Here is a 22,707-nt window from a genome sequence, read left to right on the forward strand (position 1 = left end):
GGTTTTCATTTTCATTTATTTTGTAGGCTACTTTGAAATAAAAAATATAAAGGAATATTTATGGGTTAGAAATAGCAGAGGGTAATACATTTTATTAATATAACTAGTGTTTATTCTCGATATGTTTTCCCCCAGTTGTTTCACCAACTAATTAATAGTTAAACCATGCGGTTAAGACTGACAAGCATGTAGAGCAATGCACATATACAAAAAAAAGAAAGAAAAAAAGATAGATTTTCATGAAATACCTTTGTAAGCTTTATGGACGGCTGATTCATTCATTGTAAGACACTTGTCTTTACATAAGAACCTTTAAAAAAGCTATTTTAAATGATAAATTTTCTCATTAAAGACACGAGGCACATCTGTATTGTAAAAAAAACACATTTAAAGAACATATAGTCATGATAATGATTAAAATGTTTAATATCTTATGATACAACACTACCAGGAGCCATGCTTTTACTTCTGATGGTAGCTTTAAGTGGTACAGTTTTGAATGCTGGGACGCCTGACACACGCCTCACATTCACATGATTATAATTATTTTCCAATCCAAGTGAAATACGAATTAAATTCCAGATACGTTTTTGTGTTTTACATGTTTTGTTTTTTTGTTTAAATTTAAAAAATAAAATAAAATAAAAAAAGCACAAGTTGGCCCTTTAATGACGCACGGACTACGTACTTCCCGGAAGTGCAGTGGAGGGGGACACACACACACACACACACACAGGCCCCTTCGATTCAACACAACTGCACACATAAGCATTTACTAATAATAAAGCCCTGTTTGTATGTCATTTTCATGGAGTACCGTCGCTAACACATATGGAGTGTCAAGAGGAAAAGCCGATCATCTACACAATGGAAAACAAGCCGATTGTGACGTGTGAGTGTTCAACACAAGGAGACGGTTTTTTTTCTGCTTTGACAGTTAGCCAGCGAGCTGAACTCATTAGCTCTCTAGGCTAAGCTAACTGGCAGCCTCGTATTATAGCCAGGTTGTATGGACATGTTTGTGTATATGTGGGGACTGGTGGTTTAATTTAAACCTGTCAATACACCTGTTCTACATCAGTGTACAGACAAAGTGTTCACAGAAGGAGCCGCTTCTCTCTCAGCTAGCCGGCAGCAGCTACATTGATTAACAGGCCTAGGTGGCGTTAAAAAAAACGTCACGGCTATTGCTGCAGTTTGGTCTAAGACATCTCACATTGTCTCCTGCTGTGCAGCCTCTCTCATTAAGACTGTAGTCTCCACATGCTAGTTGGGTGTCATTCACAAATCCTCCTTGGAGTCTTGGAGGAGTTATTTCAGGAGCCCCGGCTGTACTGGATGACAGCTTCAGCTCCATTTTTAGGATCTTGTGGTTTCAGAGGTACCCCGGTACACAGAGGATCCAGTAGTGTGAATAGTGACGTGGTGACCTTAATTGGTGTGATCCAGGAAATGCCTGTTGTCAGGTGTGCTTGCCTCTGAGATCATATACATGCCACATATTAAACAGGTTACAGATCCGTGTCTGTCAGCATGAGGTTCAGTGCTGCAATGTACAGTAATTGTCAGTCCTTTCAAGTGTTCGGTTTGATTCTGATTTGTAATATTATGGAGGGAAATGTGGCTGATATTAGAGAGTCTTTAATACATTGTGGGTCTTTCTTACCTGACAGCACCTCTCTGCCTTGTGTCTTTGTTTATGTTGGCTTTGCTGTGTGACCACTGATTTAAGACCAGATGAAGTGTTGAATATTGATCTAATAAAAACCGGCGGTATAAGTGTGCAGGTCTCTGTCTCTCTTTCCGTTTGGTGTTTTGCAGAGTTGAATACCAACTATAGTGTCTCTAATGTCTCTGTCTCGGTTGTTTTGCTCAGTTTCATGTAGGGACGCCCTGTTGACAGACATCAAACTGTGCCTTGCACTTCATCTGATGTGTGTGTTCTTTGTCTTCTGACATCAGTTGGCCAGCTTGTATATCTGTTGATTTAGATAAATTATTCTTTTCCTGGGGAGAGGACGTTGCCTGTTGTTGTTGTTAATATACATCACAGAATAAAGTCCTTCACCTGCTCCTTTGTAAAGTGTTTTCATGATTGATTTGGTCAAATGTGTTAGTTTTGTTTGGAGTTGAGTTTGATGACCTCTTCTAATTCAAATGGCTGCACATCCTGGGCTAATTTAATTTATCCTGATGCATCAGAACGATGGAATAAGGCTTTCAGCGTCAAGCTCAAGATCACAACCTTTTTTGCTTTGAGGTTGTGCATACATGGAGATCTTTTGACTTGTAGCATATATATATATATATATATAGTAATGGTGTTATCATATACGGGACAGCAGCTCCAGAACCAGAGATGTGTTGTTCCTGTGCAGGTGTTAATGAGCGGACAGCAGGACAGACAGATTTTAAAGGAGTCATTTAGTCAGCACAAGTCTTTTGTCCGGTCTGCAGCGAACACATCTCTCCATGAGGGTTAGGTGCTGACCTTTGTCTTCAGGATTATTGTTGGCGTTTTTTATCATGAACACTGGATCGATTAGTCCTCTTTACCCCTGCGTCTGTTGATGTGGCCTGAACAAGGAGCTCAGTCTTACAAGTCACTGTTTATCACAGCGCACACAGTCAGCCTCTAGGAATGACAGTTTGAGTGTTTCTAAAACGGGGCGCCGGCAGAGAAAGCTGAGTCTTTTTATTATTGAGCAGCATGTCGGGTTCTTCCACTCGTCGATGTCGATGTGAGGCCAAGTTCACAGGGAGGTCATGATTAAGGAGAGGGACCAACTAAAAACAAGTTGTAAAAAGTCAATTTTTAAATGCAGCGTGCCTTAGTGCTCTGAATCAATCCACTACGTCAACGTAAGGGATCTTTGATTTTTAAGCATCTCCGGTAAAAAGACCACGTCTTTATCTTTCCAACAGGGAGCGATGCTTTACTTAATGTGGCTGTTTTTTTGTTTTTTTTTTACGTGTTGAGAACTCTGATGTGATCGCAGACGCTGTTCTGCAGTTTCTTTGCACTGCTCTTCTCCCGTCATGTTTTTTTAATCACGCTCTAAATCACATTTTGTAACAGGCTTTATGTTGGCCACCCAAATGAGGAGAGACAATATGTTGTTAAGAGTCCTGAACTCTGGTGTTCACTTTTTCATTCAGTCGTCTCCTCTTCGGTTTTGTGCGTCTCACTCGACCTCAGATTCGGTGCTCTTCATGCTGCAGACGATGGTGATCAAACAGGCCGTACACTCAAGATTCCTGCATGTAAATATCACAGCATGAGATGAGCTGTTACACCTCTGAAACTAAAAGCACTTCCTCCTGCATTTGTTTGTCTTAACATTATTAAGTCATAATAAGGAGTTCAACACTCGCTGAAAGCTCCGGATGTTTCCCAGAGGAGCTGCACGTGTGAACACAAACAGCCAAACGTTTCTCCTGCCCGACCCAGAGAAGTGTTATTAACTCTCAGCCTGTGCCAAAAATATCCTCCATGTTTCTTTACAGTAAACCCTTGATTGGTTACGTGGTTAATATTTGGGCGCTTTAAAATAAAAGAAGAAGACTGAGAATGTGTCCATTCTTCTCGACAGGTATTTTATCAGCACACATGGAGCTGTGTGGGATTGTTTTTTCTAACTTTATTTATCCCTGTGGGGCCATTCAAAGGCACAGAGAAGCAGTAAGAGGTCGACCGCATACACATTCATACAGGGGGTTAAGTATCTTGCTCAAGGACATATTGGACATGTTGCTCACAGGGTATCGAACCCTCGACCTTCCGGTTGAGAGACGACGACTCTACCCACTGAGCCACAGCCGCCATGTTCATGTTGACCTCCCTTCTAAATGTTCCTTGTCCTTCTCTCTCACGGCAGGCGGTGGAGACCAGAGCTTGTTTACCTCTCTCTACACCTCGTTGGCCCAACAACTCCCCAGGGAGCCGATGGAGTGGAGGAGGTAAGAGCTGCCGTGCTGACGACGAACACAGTTTTGAATACAGCCGCGTGTAGCCACCGCTAACAGACCCTGCTTTCTCCTCTGTGCAGGACGTACGGCCGGGCACCCAAAATGATCCACCTTGAAGCTAATTTTGTCCAGTTTAAAGAGGAGCTGCTCCCGAAGGAGGGCAACAAGGCCCTCCTCACCTTCCCCTTCCTCCACATCTACTGGACTGACTGCTGTGTGAGTAGCACCGACGCACCAACACACCCGCAGTACACAACAACCCCATTCTTTCAATCACTGGGTAATTTAATTAACAGTACTGGGAAGCATTAATTATAACATCATGGAAAAACGCCCTCCCTGTTCCAGCAGAGGGACAATAAAGGACTGTTCTCTTTCATTCTGCTCCGTCCTGCTGGGAGAGCAAGTGCACATTCTCAACCTTAACGCTGCGTTTGAAAGCTTGTGTTGCATGAATGATATCACACCGATGGCTCCTGTGTTTGAGAAAAGATGAGGATGTGCTGCCGCATTAAAGAATTGTTTAATGGCCTCTGAACCAAGTTGTGCCGCTTCAAAAATACAAAGACACACCGACGATGAAGATGTATTTTAACTGCACCGTCCGCCAGTGGCTGCTAACCAACTTCTTGAGTGCAGGGAGTCCGGATAAAGTTTATGTACCGCTGATGTTCTGGAGAAGAGGCGACGTCTGCTCGTCTGTCCTCTAAGAAGAGATGAGGACGGATGAGCATCCCATCTGGAGAAAAGTGGGTCACAGACAGCTCTGTATGCAAACTCATACGGTGGGATACATCCGATCTGCCACTTCTGTGAGTTCAGACGCTTTGGCATGACTCCATGTGAGTGAAGGTTTACAGACAGTGTGCTTGAAAAGCTCTGTTCACCCACTTCACACTCGTATATAAACTCATATATATTTAAAAAAAAAAAAAAAAAAAAAGTTTTGAGGAGGATAAAAGATCTGCTCTGTGAAAGAAAGGAGAACAGTTTTCATCTGGTCAGCATTAGCACAGAGCTGTAAGTAAACTGCGATGGCCAGCAGCCTAAAGTGAACCTGACATCTACTTAGGCTGCTTTAGGGTGGGCAGACTGGAGAAAAAAAAAAAACATGAAGGGGTAGCAGGAACCTGCAGCTGCTGACTGAGCAGCTGTTTAGTTTGAGGAAGTGCTGTCGTCAGCTTGTGACTCATGACATTTCCTACAGACTGTGCCTGGAGTGTCGGAGCACAGAGACAGTATCTGTGTGCAGGGAGGACACAGCAGCAAAACAAGTTTTTTTTGTTTTTTTCTTTTTAAAAAGGATTTCCAGCAATAAAGAGACTGACATTGTAAAACTGACAACTCATTTTTTGTTAAAATAAGAAGGCGTAATGTTTCCTTCGTGAAAGAGAAGAAACAAGTCAGCTGAACACATTCTGTGCTAAAGCTGTCTTTTAACTTTTCAATACTTTTGATAGTGTTAGAAACTACATGTTCCAAACGGTACAGAATCCTTTATTTTAACGGCGTCTCATGATATTGAAAAAATTAATTTTTTGAGCAGAGGAGGTAACACTGTCTAAATTGCACAAATACACAATGTTGTCAATCTATTTGTGTAATTTTGACTGTTTTCATGCAATGTCTGATTTTTTTTACTAGTCGTGCATTTAACTTAAAAATCCTGATAAAGTGACAACCCTCGGTGTGAGTGTGCCCACGCTGTCTCGATTATGTAAGTGGAGTGAATGTAGCTGCAGCCTGTTTACTACAAGCAGCAGATCCTGCCGACGCAGCACGACAGATGGTGAGGACAGGTTGATCACACGGTGGAAACACTAAAGCTTCGACTTGAGCAGGCGACTAAACAAAGTTCAAACCAGCAGTGTTCACATGTGTTATTGTTCGCAGGTACGGCTGCAGTAAAACTTGTGAGAGCAAACAGCAGTAAAGATCCAGACACAAGCAGCTGACTGTGGGAGGCACTGGCTCATCTGTCTTGTTGGTTTTGTCTGTCTGTTTGTAAAGTTTGAGAGATTTGAACTACTTGTTTGTTTTTCTATGCATGTGTGCGGCCTTTAACAAACACTCAGCTCTACGGTGTTCTCTCCATAACTTTCCATGAACAAGGGTTGCACACGCAGCGTCGGTCATCTTCCAAAACATTGCACAACACAAATGCTTCAGTTCCTTCTTTCAGCCCGTCGACTCCGTTACATAACTTCTGACCTGTCATATTATAGCCGACCACCCGTTAAGATTCAGAACACTTTGAGACGTTCTGTACCGTCTAGAAGCGGTCCTTCACTCAGTCAGACCCAGTCAGCGACAGTGTGTCACCACCACGTGGAGCACAAAGAGTTCATAATGTTCTGTTATCAGAGAAGGAAAAACCTGCAGCTCAGCATTCTTCACTAGTTTCCATCTTCTGATAACATCTGACCTGGAAAAGCTCCTCGACATGTGGTATTCATTTATCAGGCAGCTGAAGAGAGACGGGAAATGTCGGGATGAGAGAGTTGGGGATGACATGCTGGAGAGGGTCGGATTCGAACCCGCGGTCACTGCAGCAAAGACTGCAGCCGCTGTACACGGGGCGGGCGACGTAACCACGAGGCTATCCAGTGTCCTGTCCAGTGTTTAAATGACACGTCTCTGAAAGAATCTTCATGAATTTCCTAGTTCAGGTCAAGCTGTATTCCTACATACTTGCACTGTGTGTTCTTTAAAAAAAAAAAAAAAGGTGTGAGCGATTCAATAATTGCGTCACAAGAGTCAGAACAACAGTATGTCGCCTTATCGATATTTTGTCCCACTTGCTCGCGTTTCAGTGAGTTAAATTTTCTGCACTCTCCGTCAGGACTGAATGTTTAGTTATTTTTCATCCATGAATAAATACCTGTTTCCTTTCCTTGTAGGACACAGAGATGTATAAGACTTCGGTGAAAGAGGACATGACGCGCTGGCAGAACAGTTTGCGGACGCACGGCTCGGCAGACTGGGTCATCATCGTCGTGGAGACCAACGACACCAAGAAGAAGAACAAGACCAACATCCTGCCCAGAGCGTCGATCGTGGACAAGATCCGCAGCGACTTCTGCAACAAGCAGAACGACAGGTGAGGACGCTCTTTAAGAAATCCAGATCAAACTGGGAAACGAGGATTAGAACGTCCTTCTTCTTGGCTTTGTGGGATTATTGAGCGTTTATATGGAATGATAAGAATCTGATCATTCGAAGCCCAGAAGAGGTGGAAACACAAATTGTACTCTTATCCGACTTGTTTCGACCTTGTCATTATTTTCCCCCTCGGGTGCAGGTGTGTGGTGCTGTCCGATCCTCTCAAGGACTCGTCTCGGTCTCAGGAATCCTGGAACTCGTTGTTGCTGAAGCTGCGAACTCTCCTCCTCATGTCCTTCACAAAGAACCTGGGCCGCTTCGAAGACGACATGCGGACGCTCCGGGAGAAGCGCACCCAGCCGGGCTGGAGCTTCTGCGAATACTTCATGGTCCAGGTATGTTTAATTAGAAAGAGAGGTGGATTTATAGGTTGTGGTGACTGATTCTGACTCGACTGAGAGAGAGAGCGTAGAAATCTTTCTTTATTAAGATGATGAGTTTAAACAACCTCAGACTACTCAGTGGTGTCTCCGTTAGGAAAAGTCATCCCTGTGTTTATAGATTGATTCCTTCCTGTCTTCTTACTCTGCCTAGTTTCCAGGTTTCTATAACTTCTGTGACCTTTGTCTGGTGTCTTTGTGTGTGCTGTGCAGGAGGAGCTGGCCTTTGTTTTTGAGATGCTGCAGCAGTTTGAAGATGCCTTGGTCCAGTACGATGAACTCGATGCCCTTTTTACCCAATATGTCCTGAACTTTGGGGCCGGCGGTAAGTGCAGAACGCCAAATAATACGCTTTGTTCAACAAGTGCTGTCCCCTTTAATAAGTCGAGCGTGCGCCGGTGACATGTCTTTCCGTACGCTGCGGTCCAAACTCATTCAGTCGATGCTTTTTACCCACAGATACGGCGAACTGGCTCGGGTCATTCTGCGCCCCGGTGAAGAGCTGGAGCGGCTTGCTGCTTCGCCGGCCCATCGACATGGAGAAGAGGGACGGGATCCAGCGCGGGGAGGCCAGCCTGCTAGACCTGAGGAGCTACCTGTTCTCCCGACAGTGCACGTTACTCATCTTCCTGCAGAGGCCCTGGGAGGTGACGCAGAGAGCCCTGGAGCTGCTGCACAACTGTGTCCAGGAATTACGCCTCCTGGAGGTAAAAAGACTTCAACATTGCTGCTTTTCCCCCCCGAACAATTATTTCCATTGCTGCCTTATTTAGAGCTAGACACATGGATCGGTACTTTTATTGGACAAACAGGTGAATCTCTTGGATAACAATCAAGAAAGTGTTTATTCAGTGAAGTTTAGACCTCATTACACTTAATCCGTACGGTGACGCATAAACAACAAATGTGCCATGAAAACCTAAACTCTCGGCCCTCTTGGTAATCATGTTTTCATTCATGTGTTGTTCAGGTGTCAGTAGTGGAGGGGGCGCTCGACTGCTGGGTGTTCCTCAGCTGTTTGGAGGTTCTGCACAGGATCGAGGGCTGCTGTGATCCGGCCCAGTTGGCTGCAAACTGCTCTCATACGGTCGGCCTGTGGGCGTACGCCACTGACAAGGTAACAGAAACACTTCACTTTATTCACTTATCTAACTCACACACCGTGCTACCTTCACTGAGCCAGTATCACCACGTCAGGTAATACATGTCACTCTTTCTCCAAATACTCCCATTTGATTTCATCCCCAGCTGAAGTCTCTGGGGGAACTCTGTGGCCTGGTGTCAGAGAAGGAGCCCACATCAGATGACCTGAACCGGACTGTGGATCTGCTGGCCGGACTCGGGGATGAGCGGCCTGAGACCGGTGAGTTTTCAGACTCAGCTGTGAAGTCTTGAAGGGTTTCATTGAGACTCACGTCTTTCTTTTGTTTCTTTTTTGCTCTTAAACTGGTCGTGCCAAAAGTACTAAGATTTGTAATAAGGGTAGGTATTATAGCCTACATTTAAAGCCTATACCTTTTTGGTCAATTTATTATTATTAATAATATCATTTGCATAACAACCAAAACAGCAACAGATTCCCATTCAACAAAATACCCAACCAACATCATTAACCCAAAGATTACAAGAACATCATAAGAACCCAGGCAGCACAAACAGCCTACAGTAATATTTCTGCTAACAAGATGATTCACACAGGCAGAATCCAAAGATGCTTCTGGAACACCCAAATCCCTTAATGCCGTTTGTTAAGGTGCTAAGGGACGCACAGTGCGGCACATTCCTCCTGTCGAAACCTTCCAACTCAGGCTCTTCTCTGACAGCAGCGTCCTCCATGTGTGGACGGGTTAAAGCATGACAGATTCCTTCTTTCATCTTACATCTGCCTCTTCTTCCTTTGTTTCCTTTCTTCCACTCGCAGCCCCTTCTTTATATTCAGTTCAAGGCGGCGGGATATTTACAGCCCTGTAATGTCTCCCTTTAAATGTAAAGAGGGCGTTATGCTGCGCTGTCGTGAAGTCGAGGCACAAGGCGGATCAGTGAGGCTCCTGCTGTGTGTCTCAGGCTTCTGCAGAGACGTGACACCATGTTAGCATCGCCCACTTGGACACTGATGTGATGCCGTTGTGTACTTGGGAGAGGAGATCAAAGGCGTGATGACAGCAGAGCTCTGTAGAGGGCTTTTAAAAAAAACTAAAAAACTTCCTTGTTTTGAACTGTCCTTTGTTTTCCTCAACAGTCAACAGCTTGCAGAGTCCTTACAAAAAGCTTAAAGAAGCCCTGTCGTCGGTGGAAGCTTTCGAGAGGCACTATCTTGTAAGTCGATTTTCTCGCCTGCAGTTTGATGTCTTGTTCAGAAGTCGACAAAACAGGAAGCTCAAAGATTCTCTGAATTCCTGTCTTGAGGTTTTCTTTTTTTTCTGATGTAATCCCGTGGCAAGCTCAGTGGAAACTGTTAAGTTGATTATCTTCTTCCCCTCTTTTTTTCTCCCCCGCTCCACCACAAACACCACCTCCTTGCATCAGGAGCTGTCTCACGCCGCGATGGAGATGTACAGAGCCATCGGCCGGCTGAGGTCCGCCAGGCTGGTGGGGAAAAGTCTGGCCGAGTTCTACATGTAAGGAAGCCTTCTAGTTCCGCTGAAGCACAAACACGCTGCTATTTTCAGCTCGTGTGGTTGAACACGACTCTTCTGCTGAACTGTCAGTAACAAAGTGCTCGTAAACACCCACACATTCCTGGGCAGAGGGAGAGCTTTAATCAGGCGCAGTAAATCAAAACCGCTTGATAGGCAGGAGGGGATTTTTAAACTGAATGAGAAGCTGTTGACAGTCAAAATTCAGACCCTTATTTAGATAATCAACTCATCATGCACGGACAGTGATCTCCTTCTCTTCTGCTCAAGACGTGTTCAGATGAATCTGATTGGCTCGTGTGTGTGTGTGTGTGTTTGTCAGGAGGAAGGGGGACCCTGAGCGAGCGGAGACCTTCTTACAGGAAGCTCTGAAGTCGTACGTGTCGGAGGGATGGAGCCTCCCCGTCACTCACACCAGGAAACAGATCGCTGAGTGTCAGAAACTGCTGGGCAGAACTGAAGAGTATCCTTCAACGTCACAAACACGAGTCAGCATTACAGCAACTTCAACTTTCACCATGCAAAACGATCCTGAGAGAAGATGTAATGTGCTGCGGATGGTTAACATAGGAAGTTCAACACAAAGACTCCAATGATCCAAAGGAGTCAAGTTTATTTGATTTTTGTGGCATGTTGCGTTGTGATGGTTCGAATGTGTTTGTACATGTGATCGCTGTTCACGGGTTCCTTTGAGGAAGTTTTGCATCAATGCGCCCTAGTGTTTGTTTCCTTCACCATTTACCTCACAGCTACCTGCAGACCAGTGCCTTGTTAGCTGGTGATGTGAATCTGACCACCGAGGAGAGGAAGCACTTTTGTCAAGAGATCCTGAGCTTTGCTGGCAAATCTGCAGATCAGGGTAAGTCACTCTGTTTATTACGAGTTAAAGCCTTTGAGCTCTACCACATCAAACTGAGAGCACATAAAACATTTTTTATATCTGTGAGGTCATGTGAGGGACTTTTCCAGAGGTCATTATGTTTTGGGTGTGACACCTTTGCTTCAGTCTGCTGATGCACCAGTGTCAGCTGTGCTGACAAACATCAACCAGGCTGCAAATACTGTGCAGTTCAACAGTGTCAGTAGCTAATGTGTATTTGTTCTATGCTGGCAAACTAAAAACTGCTGTTTTTTAGTTGGCTGGAGAAGAAGAAGTCACCTGTTGGATTTGTTTTCATCAATCTTTATTTTTATAGCACATTTAAAGATAAGATGATCCTTTATTCATCTCGCAAGCCGAGAAATTTACAGTCTTAAAGCAGCAAAGCAGGATAGCTAAAGAAAATCACACAGTGCAAAAAAAAAAAAAAATGTTGAAGTGTAGAAAAAAAGAAGTGCATCAAACCAATAATCTAAGAGCTAGTAAAAATTGCGCATCAATTAAATTAAATAAAACAACCTTTGTTAACCAAAGTTTTGTACAGGCAAAAAAAAAAAAAAAACTAAAGACAATATATGACATAGCATAGAGTGAAACACACATAAAGAGTGAAGCACAATAAAAATACAATAAGTATTAGCTGAATAAAAAATGTGACGCTCAACATGTTTAAATGTGAAAGCAAATGGGAAAGATCCTGAAGTTTGTAGGACATGTTCTGGTGTCATTTAAAGAGGGACAGCAAACAAGGATTCATATAAATCTAATCTCATTTGAAAAACAGACGCACAGAATTAGGAAGACAGTAATGAAATAAAACGTTGATTTATGAAAGGGCACATGGCTAAATGATTATTTTAAACATCGTATCAGACCTGATTTATTTCATAGCCGGTTCACTTTTCCTAAAATGTTTTTATCTTATTATTAAATCCCTTACACGGTCACAATGTGTGCTTCATAAGCTCATTTTGTTTTTCCTTCTCCACAGCCCACAAAGTGACTCTCAGTCTGGGCGTTTTTGCTCAACTTACACGGCTGCAGTTCCGCCCGCCCACCGCTTCAGTGCACTCAGGAGCCGTGCTGCAGGTGGAGCTCACTCTGCGCTGTTTGATGCCCGTGTCAGTGAGCATACAGCAGCTAGCCGCCAGCATTCATTTTGACCTGGAGCGGGGAGGAACGAATGGGAGGTCAAAGTCGGCTCAGAGGCAAACAAACCCAGGCACTGTGGAGTTTGTCCAGGCGAACCCATCAGCAGGTCCCCCTTCCTCTTCAGCGTGTCCCTCTTTAGAGATGGATGAGATTCAAGACAGGAGTCCCACGGACAATTCCCTAAACTCCACTGGAGTGGTTTGTAAAAACACTCATCTGCTCATGCGTCTTCATGACAGCAACTCGCCGCCGGACACGCCCAACTGTGTCAGCCCTCCAGCTGTGTCGGTGAAAGAAGGAGCGCAGATGTTAAAAGTGCAGGATGTGACGTTAGAGCCTGGAAACAACAGCATTGTTTTCACAGCACCCGTAAGAGATGCTCTGCTGCCTTTAGTTAAAAAAAGAAAGAGAAAAAAAAGCGAGCTGGCTTTTTCCCTTCATGTTCTCACTTTCTCTGTTTTTCCACCTCCCTCTGCAGAGCGGACAGCCGGGCACTTACACACTACGTCAGCTGTTTGCCACAGTGGGTCATTTGCAGTTTGTGCTGCCTCACATCTACCCATCAGTCCAGTATGAAGTTTATTCTCAGGAGCCCCAACTCACTGTGGAGCCTCTCTCAGGTTCGAATGTTTGACATGATTACTGACATGAATGCTGAAAGTCTGAGGTTGTGGAAATGGTTGCAACATCATGAAGTTCAATCCTTTTTTTTCCTTTTGAAGGAGACTTCTAATGTGTCACCATGAATTAACTCTTAAAAAAAAAGTACTGTCCAGCTGCTTCCAAAATTGAGTCATTTATGTTTGAAATTTCAAAAAACTTCACGTAAAGTCCTTCTAATTGTGTAAATTGCACAAACATATTTTCAGTGCTTAGACTAGAAACGACAGCTTTGGTGAGCAGCTGTTTTCATATAGTTGTGTGTGTGTGTGTGTGTGTGTGTGTGTGTGTGTGTGTGTGTGTGTGTGTGTGTGTGTGTGTGTGTGTGTGTGTGTGTGTGTGTGTGTGTGTTTTCAGAGCCGCTGTTGGCCGGTCTACCTCAGATGGTGAAGTTCACTCTGCTGACGGGTCACTACGCTGTGAAGAAAGGAGACGCTCTGCAGCTCAGCAACACAGACACCATGCCCATCCTGCCCTCATCCAGCTGCACCGCCCGCATCAGCAACCCCGCCGCTGGTCAGCACACCTCCTTTAAAAAAGAAAAACCTTCATCTATCCACCAGTTTAATGTGACTCGGAGGATCTCATTGTTTTCTCTCGCTCGTTCCCTTTTGTTGTGTTCAGAGTTGGTTGGCGAAAGCGTCCTGTCCATTCAGTCCTCTGAAAAGGTGACCAGCATCAGTCTCCCTGCCTGTCAGCCCTACCACACTCTGGAGTTCCAGCTCGAGGTTTTGTGTGTCATCCCGTCCGGATCAGAACGGCCGCCCAATGAGAGGCTGACAAACGGGGAGGTTCGCCACCGACCGCGCAGCTATAGTCATCCTGATACGCCCATGACCGCCATCGACCAGAGGGTGAGTGTCTCATCAAAGTACAACATTTATTGTTTAAGAGTTGTTGAGCGTGAACACATTTCCGTTGGTGAAGTTTGTTGATGGTGTCCTGAATATTTCCTGCTGCGTTCACACATCAGCTCAACCCAACTTCTTCTTCTATGTTTTTTAAAAATATATATTTTTTGGGATATTTTTTGCCGTCAGTGATAGGACAGCTAAAGAGAGACAGGAAATGTTAGGAGGAGCGAGTGCAGATTTTAAACAGAGGACTACAGCCTGTACACGGGGCGCACAACAAAACCCCAATCTAAGCCCCGAGCTCACTCCGACTTCCTGCTAACCTTTTTAACGTTCAGCTGTTCGTGTTCACACATGCAGCCCATCCTGAAAATGAGTTTTTCCTGGTGTCTCTCTGCAGATGTCTATCGACTGTCCCTGGTCGATCTACTCCACGCTGCTCGCCCTCACCTTCCACATCCCCTTCAAGACCAAACACCTGCTGCTTTCTGCTGGAAACAGGTAAAGCCTCCATTCTTTAAATACCATAATCAGGACTTGATATCTCAAAAGTAAAAAATGATAAATGACAACCCACTAGGTCATTTTTTTGTAATCCTGTCTTTTACCTTTATTTGTTTAGCACATTTAAACCAAAGTGCTTTACAGAGCATAAAAACAGAATCAAATATAAAGCAAGGAAAGACAGTATATACTCGTAGCCTACATATGCATTTCAACACATATATATACACATATATACAAGTACAGGCATACAAACATATAAGTACATACATAGAATTAAAAAAAAAGTAAGTAAAGTAAGGAAGTGATTTAATGTTCAGAAAGGAATCATTCAAGAGGAACTAATCACATGATGCCAAGAAAACTCTGACAAAACCTTCTTCTCACACACACACCTTTGACGTGACTCCACAGGAAGTACATCCAGGTGTGTGTGCAGAATGTGTCTGATGTGAGCTTCACGCTGGCTGAAGTGAAACTGACAGAGAAGCAGCAGGAGTCGCTGGAGCTGCAGTCTCTCAACACTAAAACACAACAGGTGAGCCTCAAACTACCAACACGCAAACTGTTTAACATCTGACCTTGTGCTTTTAGTGAGGACAAACCCTCACCAGCCGTTCATTAATCTCTGTGTGTGTGTGTGTAGCTTCTGTGCAGTAAGCACAGTGTGTTCTGCTTGTGGGAGGTGAGGTGGAAGGACGACCTGCCCTCATGCCTTCAGTGTGTTTTCTCTGCAAACTTCTCTCCGCTCAACCAAGACGTCTCCACCTTCAAACCTTTCCACTACCAGTTCCAGCTCGAGAGAGTCACCGTGAGTTCAATTCCACGAGGATTTTTTATTTTTTTATTTTTCTATTTTCTTTGAGCTCAGACTTTAAACTCTCTGAGACATCCGGACAGGCATATTGAACTGTTCTTTAGCCAGAAGACGGCTCACAATGACCTTCTTTATTGTCCGTCTAAGCTAACCTTTAACAATTAGAGAGTTTCCCGCAGCATGACTAACGGCTCTTTGGTTCTGTCAGACTCTGTACAGTGTGAAAGCGGAGATCTTTCCTCCTCCTGGGGAGCAGCACTGTCGCTCTGGTCTCCTGTGTGGGCTGGAGGTGTGTATAACACGACTCACTGAACCGGCAGAGGGCGAGATCGCCGAGGACAGCAAGACCGACACTGACGGCCTCAAAACAACCAAACTCATGTATGAGGGTAAGTCTGGACGATGACGTATTACACCACAAGTGTTCTTCAAGGAAGGACAAACGGCATGAATCAAAGCAGAACATTTTGACTTTGTACTAATGTGAATAAAATAATGTTCTCTCGTGTAATCTGAAATGTTGAGATCGTTTCACAGAATGTTTCAAATGACCATCATTTTCTACTTTTATGATAAATGTCAAAATCTGCAACTTTCTTTTACAGAAATGTAGGAGAAATAAAACATCACATCGAACCACATGAGCTATAATATAAGCTTCACTATCACGAGTTAAAACATAAAGTGTTTTTTCATTTTGTAGTTAATCACTCTAAATTTCTTTGATCATATCGAACATGTAGAAGAAAACAAAAACTGTCTCACAGTTTAAGAAAGTGAAGGGATTGTTAGGCCAATTATTAAGCTAAACCATCCTTTGGTTCCCACAGCATTGGAAGCATAGGCTGAAGGTGTGTCTCTGTGTCCACAGTGGCTGACAGCAGCAGTAACTGGGCCGTGTGTGGGAAGAGTTCAGGGATGGTGTCGATGCCCATGGCAGCGAGCGCCACCCACAAGGTGCAGATCGAGGTGATGCCTCTGTTTGCAGGACACCTGCCCTTCCCCAAGATCAAAGTGTTGAAGTATCTGCCTCACACTGCAGCTGTGGCCCCCCAACAAGACCCTGGTAAGTTCATATGTGCATCTCAGTGAACGTATATAGAGACGTCAGTGTGAAGACATCAAGCACATTGTGCTCGCTGTAATGAGTTCCTTTCCTGCCGTCCTCAGACAGCTGTGTAGAAAACGACAGTCTGTCCCTGCTGGACAAGACGCTGGACGACCAGGCTGACACGGCGAGCATCCGCAGCCGGGGCAGCGTGCACTCTGTGGGCAGCGGCGACCAGCAGCAGAGGGGCGTGGCCATGCCGCGCCTGGAGCCCTTCAGCCCCGGGCAGGTGTTCAATCACAGCAACACGCAGCAGGTCCTGGTGCTGCCCGCCACCGACGACCACATCATGGAGGTCAACGCTACATGACCCTGGTTGGGAAACCAAACGCCCCCTCCTTATAGAACTGAAACCAGGCCCTGGACGGACTCTGCTGAGCTTTTACTCAGGGGGCGAACCGGGTCCGTGAGTCCACGTTGAGGACCGGACTCCTTCCTAAGCATGAAACGTTCACATCACTGGAGACAATACGGACTAGCACAGTGACGAGCCGATGACATCCGCAGATAAGATTGACATAAAGAGTTTTATTTGCCATATGTTGTACATAGCTCATTGGATGGATTTATAGTTCTAAATACATAAATAAATATATCTATAAATATGGACTGATGTCTCAGACCAGCACCTGTCGTGCTCCTCTGAGCTGAAGAATAACAGGTCCAGATTGTCCCATGATGCACCAAAGCCCTTCGTGTGTGTGTGTACGCCTCGATCAGGTACTCAAGTACTGTAACCATGACGACTGAGTGTGTCCTGCTGCGTGTGCTGCTCCTGAGCCTCTCGTGTCCTCAGCACTTCTAGATTTGAGACTTTTACTTCAGTGCTCACATTTAAGTACCAAAAATAAGCTGCTGCTTTTGTTTAAAAAAAAAAAAAAAAAAAGTCAACACAAAGTTTGGGACGTCTCCAGAATCCTCACAGACTTTTCTGTTCTGTCCACTCAGTTCAGGTTCAGGCCTGATGTGGTTGAGGTTAGAACCGACAGTAGTTTGAAATATAACATCTGCACACCTCTGGCATGAAAACTAAACAAATCTGCGAGCTTATGTATTCTGTCTCTCTGGCTGATGCATCTCATCCTTCTGTTCCGTCCAAACCGATGCACGTCGGGCCAATAACAAGCTTTTATGCTATTCGTGGCTTGTAATAAAAATGGCTGCCGCTTATGTTAAAAAAATTCTGAATCTGCCGGATAGATGGTCACACACGCGTTACGTGTACAGTACATACTGAGCGTTGTTGCCAAACCATGTCACGCCAGGCCACGTGTGTATTTATATCAAGATTTGGAAGTTGAAACAAGCCACCTCGCCTTGCCGCCCAGCACCATGTGACACGTTCAGGTTACTGTGATAGACGGGATGCTCCGAGACACTTTGGTCTGCATGTGTGAGAAAAGGAAAAAATGAACTCAAAACCCAGACGAGGACTTTTCACAAACTTTAGTTTTTAGTTGACTTCAACCGCTCAGTGTAATAACTGCACACTGTGCTGCTTGATGATTGGCTCGTTGATGAATGGTGAGCTATGTTTGTTGAGGGACCAGTGCCTCGTCTGGACGAGTTGAACATCTCATACAGTCGGTTTGACAGTCAGGTGAGGAGCCTCTCTTTGTTGTACCTTTTTTAAATTTGGGGCCATTTGAAAAGAAATGTGTTCATGTTCCTGTCCCCAAACTTGAAGAAATGTGTTGGCTGCTCATGTTCGGTCTTTTAGCGTCTCATTCGTTGGCCCTATTGTCGTAACACATTGTGCATGCAGAGCATTTTAAAGTTACCTTTGGCATCTTTTTGAACTTCTTCAGGAACCAAGTCAAATCTGTTCCAAAGATAACGTTTAGAAAAACTGCAGTTCATGTCTGTTTGTTTTAAGGATCATTTGAAGGAACTGTTCAAAGTTCATCAACTGTGACATATAAGAAGGTTCACTTAAGATCAAAATGCACAGAGCGGCATTTTCTTGTTAGGTTATTAAGATAGATTGATGAACATAAAGCACTCCAGTCCCACAGAAAGTTGAAGTTGTTTTCAGAAGTGTCCTGATGGTGGATATATCATGAAAAAAACAGAAAAAAACTGAGTGACTTTTTATTTTGGAACTAAAGCAGTGACTTATTTTGACTGAAATGCAGAAGCACAGATTTCTCAAATGCAAACCAGTGACGTCCTGAGGCTCAGAGTGTAGCTGTGAGTGTGTGTGTGTGTGTGTGTGTGTGTGTGTGTGTGTGTGTGTGTGTCTGTCATGTGTATCTCTTCTGCTGTAGTTCTGTGAATGTGTGAGGGTCCATGTGTGTGTCTGTGTACGAATGTGTGTGACTTTTAAACAAGGATCAACTAATGCACATTATTGTCTATCTATTGTCTGACCCTTCAGTGGATTGTTCATATACAGTGTGTGTGTATTTATTCTTTTTGTGTGTGCGTTGCCAAATCTGAGTCTGAGCTATGCACACATACTGTAAGTTAAGAGTTGTCTAAATGAATGAAATAAGTCATTACTGGATTCATTCATTCATTTATTCGATGGGTGATTGTCAGCTACTCCTCCCCCCCTTCCCCCCTGCTCCTCTTTGACCACTGTACATATTGATCTGTAAATAATAGTTCAAATCAAAATCATCTTTGATTGCCAACTATATTAAAAAATAATTGGAACTGATTCACTGTGTGGTTTTTAGAGTTGAAGAAAGAACTATGAGCATTTATCTCCTCTTAAAAACAAAAGCATCACATGAATACGTCATTGACTTTCTTTTATAAAGAGTCAAACTGTCACTGAGAACTATTTCCTGTTTTTAAAAGTCTTCAATTAAATGTCTTGTTTGGTTAAATGATTCTCCAAGCTCAACATAATGGCCGGCAGAAGCTCAGTCCGGAGCGACTTGGATCGGGAACTGAAGGGTTTCTGGTTCAAGTCCCACTGTGGACCAACATATGGAAGTTGGTCTGGTCGCTGGAGAGGTCCCGGGACGCTACATTAATAGACAGTAAACAAGTTTGGGGGATTCACTTAGATTATTCAGCAATTATGTAACACATCTGATGTGTAAGTTTTACCTTAATAAGTACAATGTCTCTTGGTAGTCTTAGACATTTTTTTTTGCTCAAACTTAGAGAGAAGGCATCTCTTCAATTTGGTCTTCAAATGTCATGAAGGTAGGCTGGATCCTCAGAGGGGTCTCAGGATAATCCGTGGGATGCAAAATCATGGATAGGGAAGTCTTCTGTTTTATACTTTTGTGCTTGTTATGTGTAATACTTAATTCTTTGTTTTTAAAATCACTTAAACGGCACAGTGTAAGAGGAAAATCCACTTAGTGTCAAAGTAAGACAAAGAAAGAAAGATGAATCTGGAATAGACACCAGGTGGCGTAATGAACACACTGCAGGAGTAGATAAAAGAACTGGCAGTGCAAACAGCTTTTGTTTACATATTGCTCTGAAAACTCTTCCTGATTATGACTTTGTTAAGCTCCAAGTTAAGTTTTTTTTTTTTAAATCTTAAGCCACCAGCTGGTGTTGTATTCGTTATTGTTGCAGAAGCAACAAAGGTCTTACTTGAGGACTCCACTTCTGTGCAGTGTATGAGCATCCGTGTCATTTCTAATATCACCACTAGGGGGTGCCAACGTGAAAGTGAATGATGTAGACCACTAATGCTGCTTTTGGCCTCTTGTGTTTTTTAATGTTGGATATTTTTTTGTGGTTTTGAGAGCCAAAAATTAAAGTAAATGAAATATATTGTCAGTGTCCTGGGTCTCAGATAAAACCATACTCAAACCCGTAGGTGAGAAAGCATTTTTGGCAAACAGTATTAAACCTTTTGACGTTTTGTGTCTCCAGGTGAGGACCTGATCTAGAACTTTGTAGTCTAGAATCAGCGTCTGTTCCCGCCCCCCCTCACCTTATCTCTCATTAACATGACGCAGCTGCTCACCGGGAGGTCTCTCACTTTAAAACAAACGTCTCGCGCTCCTTTTGTTGCCAATGTCTCAGGTGGGAAATCAAACAGAGTAACACAAGCAAACATGAGGCCGAACTTGGCTCCTCTGCTGCTGCTGCTGTTAGCGGTGTGTTTCCCCACCGTGTGTGCTCTCTCACATGTGGAGGACGTGAAGAGTCAGGAGCGGCTCTTCCTCAGCTCCCTCGGCCTCTCTGAGAAGCCCCGGCCCGCAGGAAGCGTCCAGCCGCGGCGTCACGTCCCCTCCGCGCTGTGGAAGATGTTCCGCAGCTCAGAGAACATGAAGGCCCAGGAGAGCGACACCTGCACGGTGTCTGAGTACGGAGTCCGCGGCAACATCATCCGATACGTGCAGGACCAAGGTAGGCAGAGGGTCTTTGACTTTAGGGTGTGAATGTTGATTGGATTACAGAAGCACAGACCTAAAAGATGTTTGAGCTACAAAATAAATAAATAAAATAAATTTTTAAATAAAAGGAGACTGAAACAGCAGTTAAATGTTCATTTTGCATTAGTCATGTTTATTTATAACCTATAGTTCAAAGTGCTGCTTTCACATCAAGACAAATGGTAAAATGAACTTAAATGTCACAACAACTTGACTGGTTTTTAGCAACCTGTGTTTTGCATTAACCCCCTCTCTCAAAATAAGATGATCTTGCTGCAGACATCCTAAACCCCAGCTGTATGTAAAAATGCATTTTGATTTCAACCTCTGTGTTTGGGAGAAAAATAATTGGTCATGACAAATAATTCTTCTTCATGATTTCTGTTATTATGCGCCCCGTATCTGCTTAAATAAAAAGCTCGTAAATGCGTTTGTGTTTAATTGCTGCTCTCCCCCCTGGTGTGTTGCAGGCAGGCTGGTGTCTGGTTGGAGCAGCTGTCAGCCCTGTGTGGAGAAGCAGCTCTTCTTCAACATGTCGGTGCTGCAGCCTGTGGAGCTGCTGTCCCTGGCTCAGCTGGAGATCAAGTTCCACTGGAAAGCCTTCAGCCCTGCTGAGCTGCTGCAAGGGCCCCGGGCCCTCAGCGTGTCTCTGTACAAAGTGATCCGAGCCACACTGAGGGGGGCCAACCCTCAGGCCAACCGCAGACTCCTGCTGTCCCAGTCGGTGCAGCTGCAGCCGGACCCAGCCTCCATCACTCTGGACCTCACCTCACTGGCTGAGAGCTGGAGGAAACTGGGACTCAACTACGGTTTGGTTTTAGAGCTGCTTCCTCTCAGCGCACACCCAGACGAACTGCTGTCTTTTACACCTGGGAAATCTCTGCCACTGGACGCAGCCTTCGACCTCCCACTAGTCCAGGCGTCTTTAGTCGCAGTGTCCCTCAACCCCCATCAGTGTCGCTCCCGACAAAGACGAAGCACAGTCCACCTCCCGGTCACGCATAGCAATGTGTGCAAAGCCCGCCGCCTCTTCATCGACTTCAAAGACGTTGGCTGGCAGGACTGGATCATCGCTCCGCAGGGATACATGGCCAACTACTGCCACGGAGAATGTCCCTTCCCGCTAAGCGAGAGTCTGAACGGCACCAACCATGCCATCCTGCAGACTCTGGTGCACTCCCTGGACCCACATGGCACGCCACAGCCCTGCTGTGTCCCCATCCGCCTGTCCCCTATCTCCATGCTCTACTACGACAACAACGACAACGTGGTGCTGAGACATTACCAGGACATGGTGGTGGACGAGTGTGGCTGTCGATGACATTGGCCCTTGCACATAAAAACAGTATTTCTTTCCATTTTCTCTAAATTCTGTGAGATAATTCTGTAATAAGGAAATAAGGTCATCAATGATTTTAAGTGTATTTTCTCAAATAAATGAAACTATGTCTTTTAACCTGACTTCTGATGTTAATAAAATCTCCAATAAAGCCACACTGGAGGAGACTGAAATTGAAAGTCAAGTTTTCCTGAGTCGCTCATTCAGGTGGTCTGATAATTAAATGAGCTCGGGGGCCACTGGACAGGTTGTCTTCCCCTAAAGGACCCGTCAGACTTTTGATGGGAAAGACTTCAGTATTTTCTAGTGGTCCCTTGTACCTACTGAAGCAAACTGCTCTGCCTGTTTAGCATAGAAATGCTGCTTAAGTAAGTGAAAGTGAAGCAGAAGTCTAGAGAGGATAAAGAAACGTCTCCTTTAAGATTTCAAGAAAATTACTCAAAAGTTTTAAGTCTTACAGCCTCTCAGAGAACAGTATAATAAATGTAATTTAATTTCAGCAGGGTTTTTTTTTACTAGTAAAAATGCCTTCATTTGGGCATTTGTCTAATTCTTTATATTTTAGTTTATAATAGAATAATCCTTTGCACATATATTTTACAGGAGAGTAAAGTGTCCATCATCAACTTAAGGTTAATTCCTGCACACTGTCGAGCTTGCACACAGGAAGGTAACCCTTATTTTAGTTTAAAAAAAAAAAGTCCCATCTCACATACCAAAAGCTGAAAAGTAATTTTTTAGGGCAAACTGCAAACACATACATGTAACTTAAAAAGAGAGAAATCTGAGAACGGCACCAAATCTCTCCTTCCTCATCAAGCAGAGAATGTTCGACACATTTTTCTGATGGAAGACTTTCTGACCAAACATTTCTGCTGATAGACATTTTAATAA

At 44.2% G+C, this 22,707-nt stretch overlaps 2 protein-coding genes across 2 annotated transcripts; both read left to right on the top strand.

The window, feature by feature from the left end:
* The first annotated feature begins 662 nt into the window (after window positions 1–662).
* trappc10 (trafficking protein particle complex subunit 10) lies at window positions 663–18,784 on the top strand. Its single transcript, XM_079358149.1, has 23 exons — window positions 663–892; window positions 3,879–3,960; window positions 4,050–4,185; window positions 6,870–7,069; window positions 7,271–7,466; window positions 7,725–7,836; window positions 7,971–8,218; window positions 8,482–8,628; window positions 8,760–8,874; window positions 9,751–9,827; window positions 10,038–10,129; window positions 10,470–10,610; window positions 10,897–11,006; window positions 12,019–12,548; window positions 12,658–12,799; window positions 13,197–13,355; window positions 13,464–13,693; window positions 14,094–14,194; window positions 14,612–14,735; window positions 14,844–15,008; window positions 15,223–15,403; window positions 15,886–16,080; window positions 16,185–18,784. The coding sequence occupies exons 1-23, from the start codon at window positions 832–834 to the stop codon at window positions 16,430–16,432; spliced, it is 3,792 nt and encodes a 1,263-aa protein (XP_079214275.1). The 5' UTR covers window positions 663–831; the 3' UTR covers window positions 16,433–18,784.
* Window positions 18,785–20,047: 1,263 nt separating this feature from the next.
* Window positions 20,048–21,970, top strand: gdf3 (growth differentiation factor 3). The gene is made up of 2 exons (XM_079358117.1): window positions 20,048–20,448; window positions 20,945–21,970. Exons 1-2 carry the CDS (start codon window positions 20,154–20,156, stop codon window positions 21,793–21,795), a joined length of 1,146 nt encoding a protein of 381 aa, XP_079214243.1. The 5' UTR covers window positions 20,048–20,153; the 3' UTR covers window positions 21,796–21,970.
* Window positions 21,971–22,707: the final 737 nt, after the last annotated feature.

This window comes from Symphodus melops (assembly GCF_947650265.1).
Source record: "Symphodus melops genome assembly, chromosome: 12".
NCBI classification, from domain to species: domain Eukaryota; kingdom Metazoa; phylum Chordata; class Actinopteri; order Labriformes; family Labridae; genus Symphodus; species Symphodus melops.

Excerpts from the sequence above, each read along its gene's own strand:
- trappc10 (XM_079358149.1), top strand. The coding sequence starts at position 832 with ATGGAGTGTCAAGAGGAAAAGCCGATCATCTACACAATGGAAAACAAG. Across the intron at positions 13,694-14,093 it reads TGACCGCCATCGACCAGAGG|ATGTCTATCGACTGTCCCTG; the intron begins GTGAGTGTCTCA and ends GTCTCTCTGCAG. Across the intron at positions 15,404-15,885 it reads AACCAAACTCATGTATGAGG|TGGCTGACAGCAGCAGTAAC; the intron begins GTAAGTCTGGAC and ends CTGTGTCCACAG.
- gdf3 (XM_079358117.1), top strand. The coding sequence starts at position 20,154 with ATGAGGCCGAACTTGGCTCCTCTGCTGCTGCTGCTGTTAGCGGTGTGT. Across the intron at positions 20,449-20,944 it reads CCGATACGTGCAGGACCAAG|GCAGGCTGGTGTCTGGTTGG; the intron begins GTAGGCAGAGGG and ends GGTGTGTTGCAG.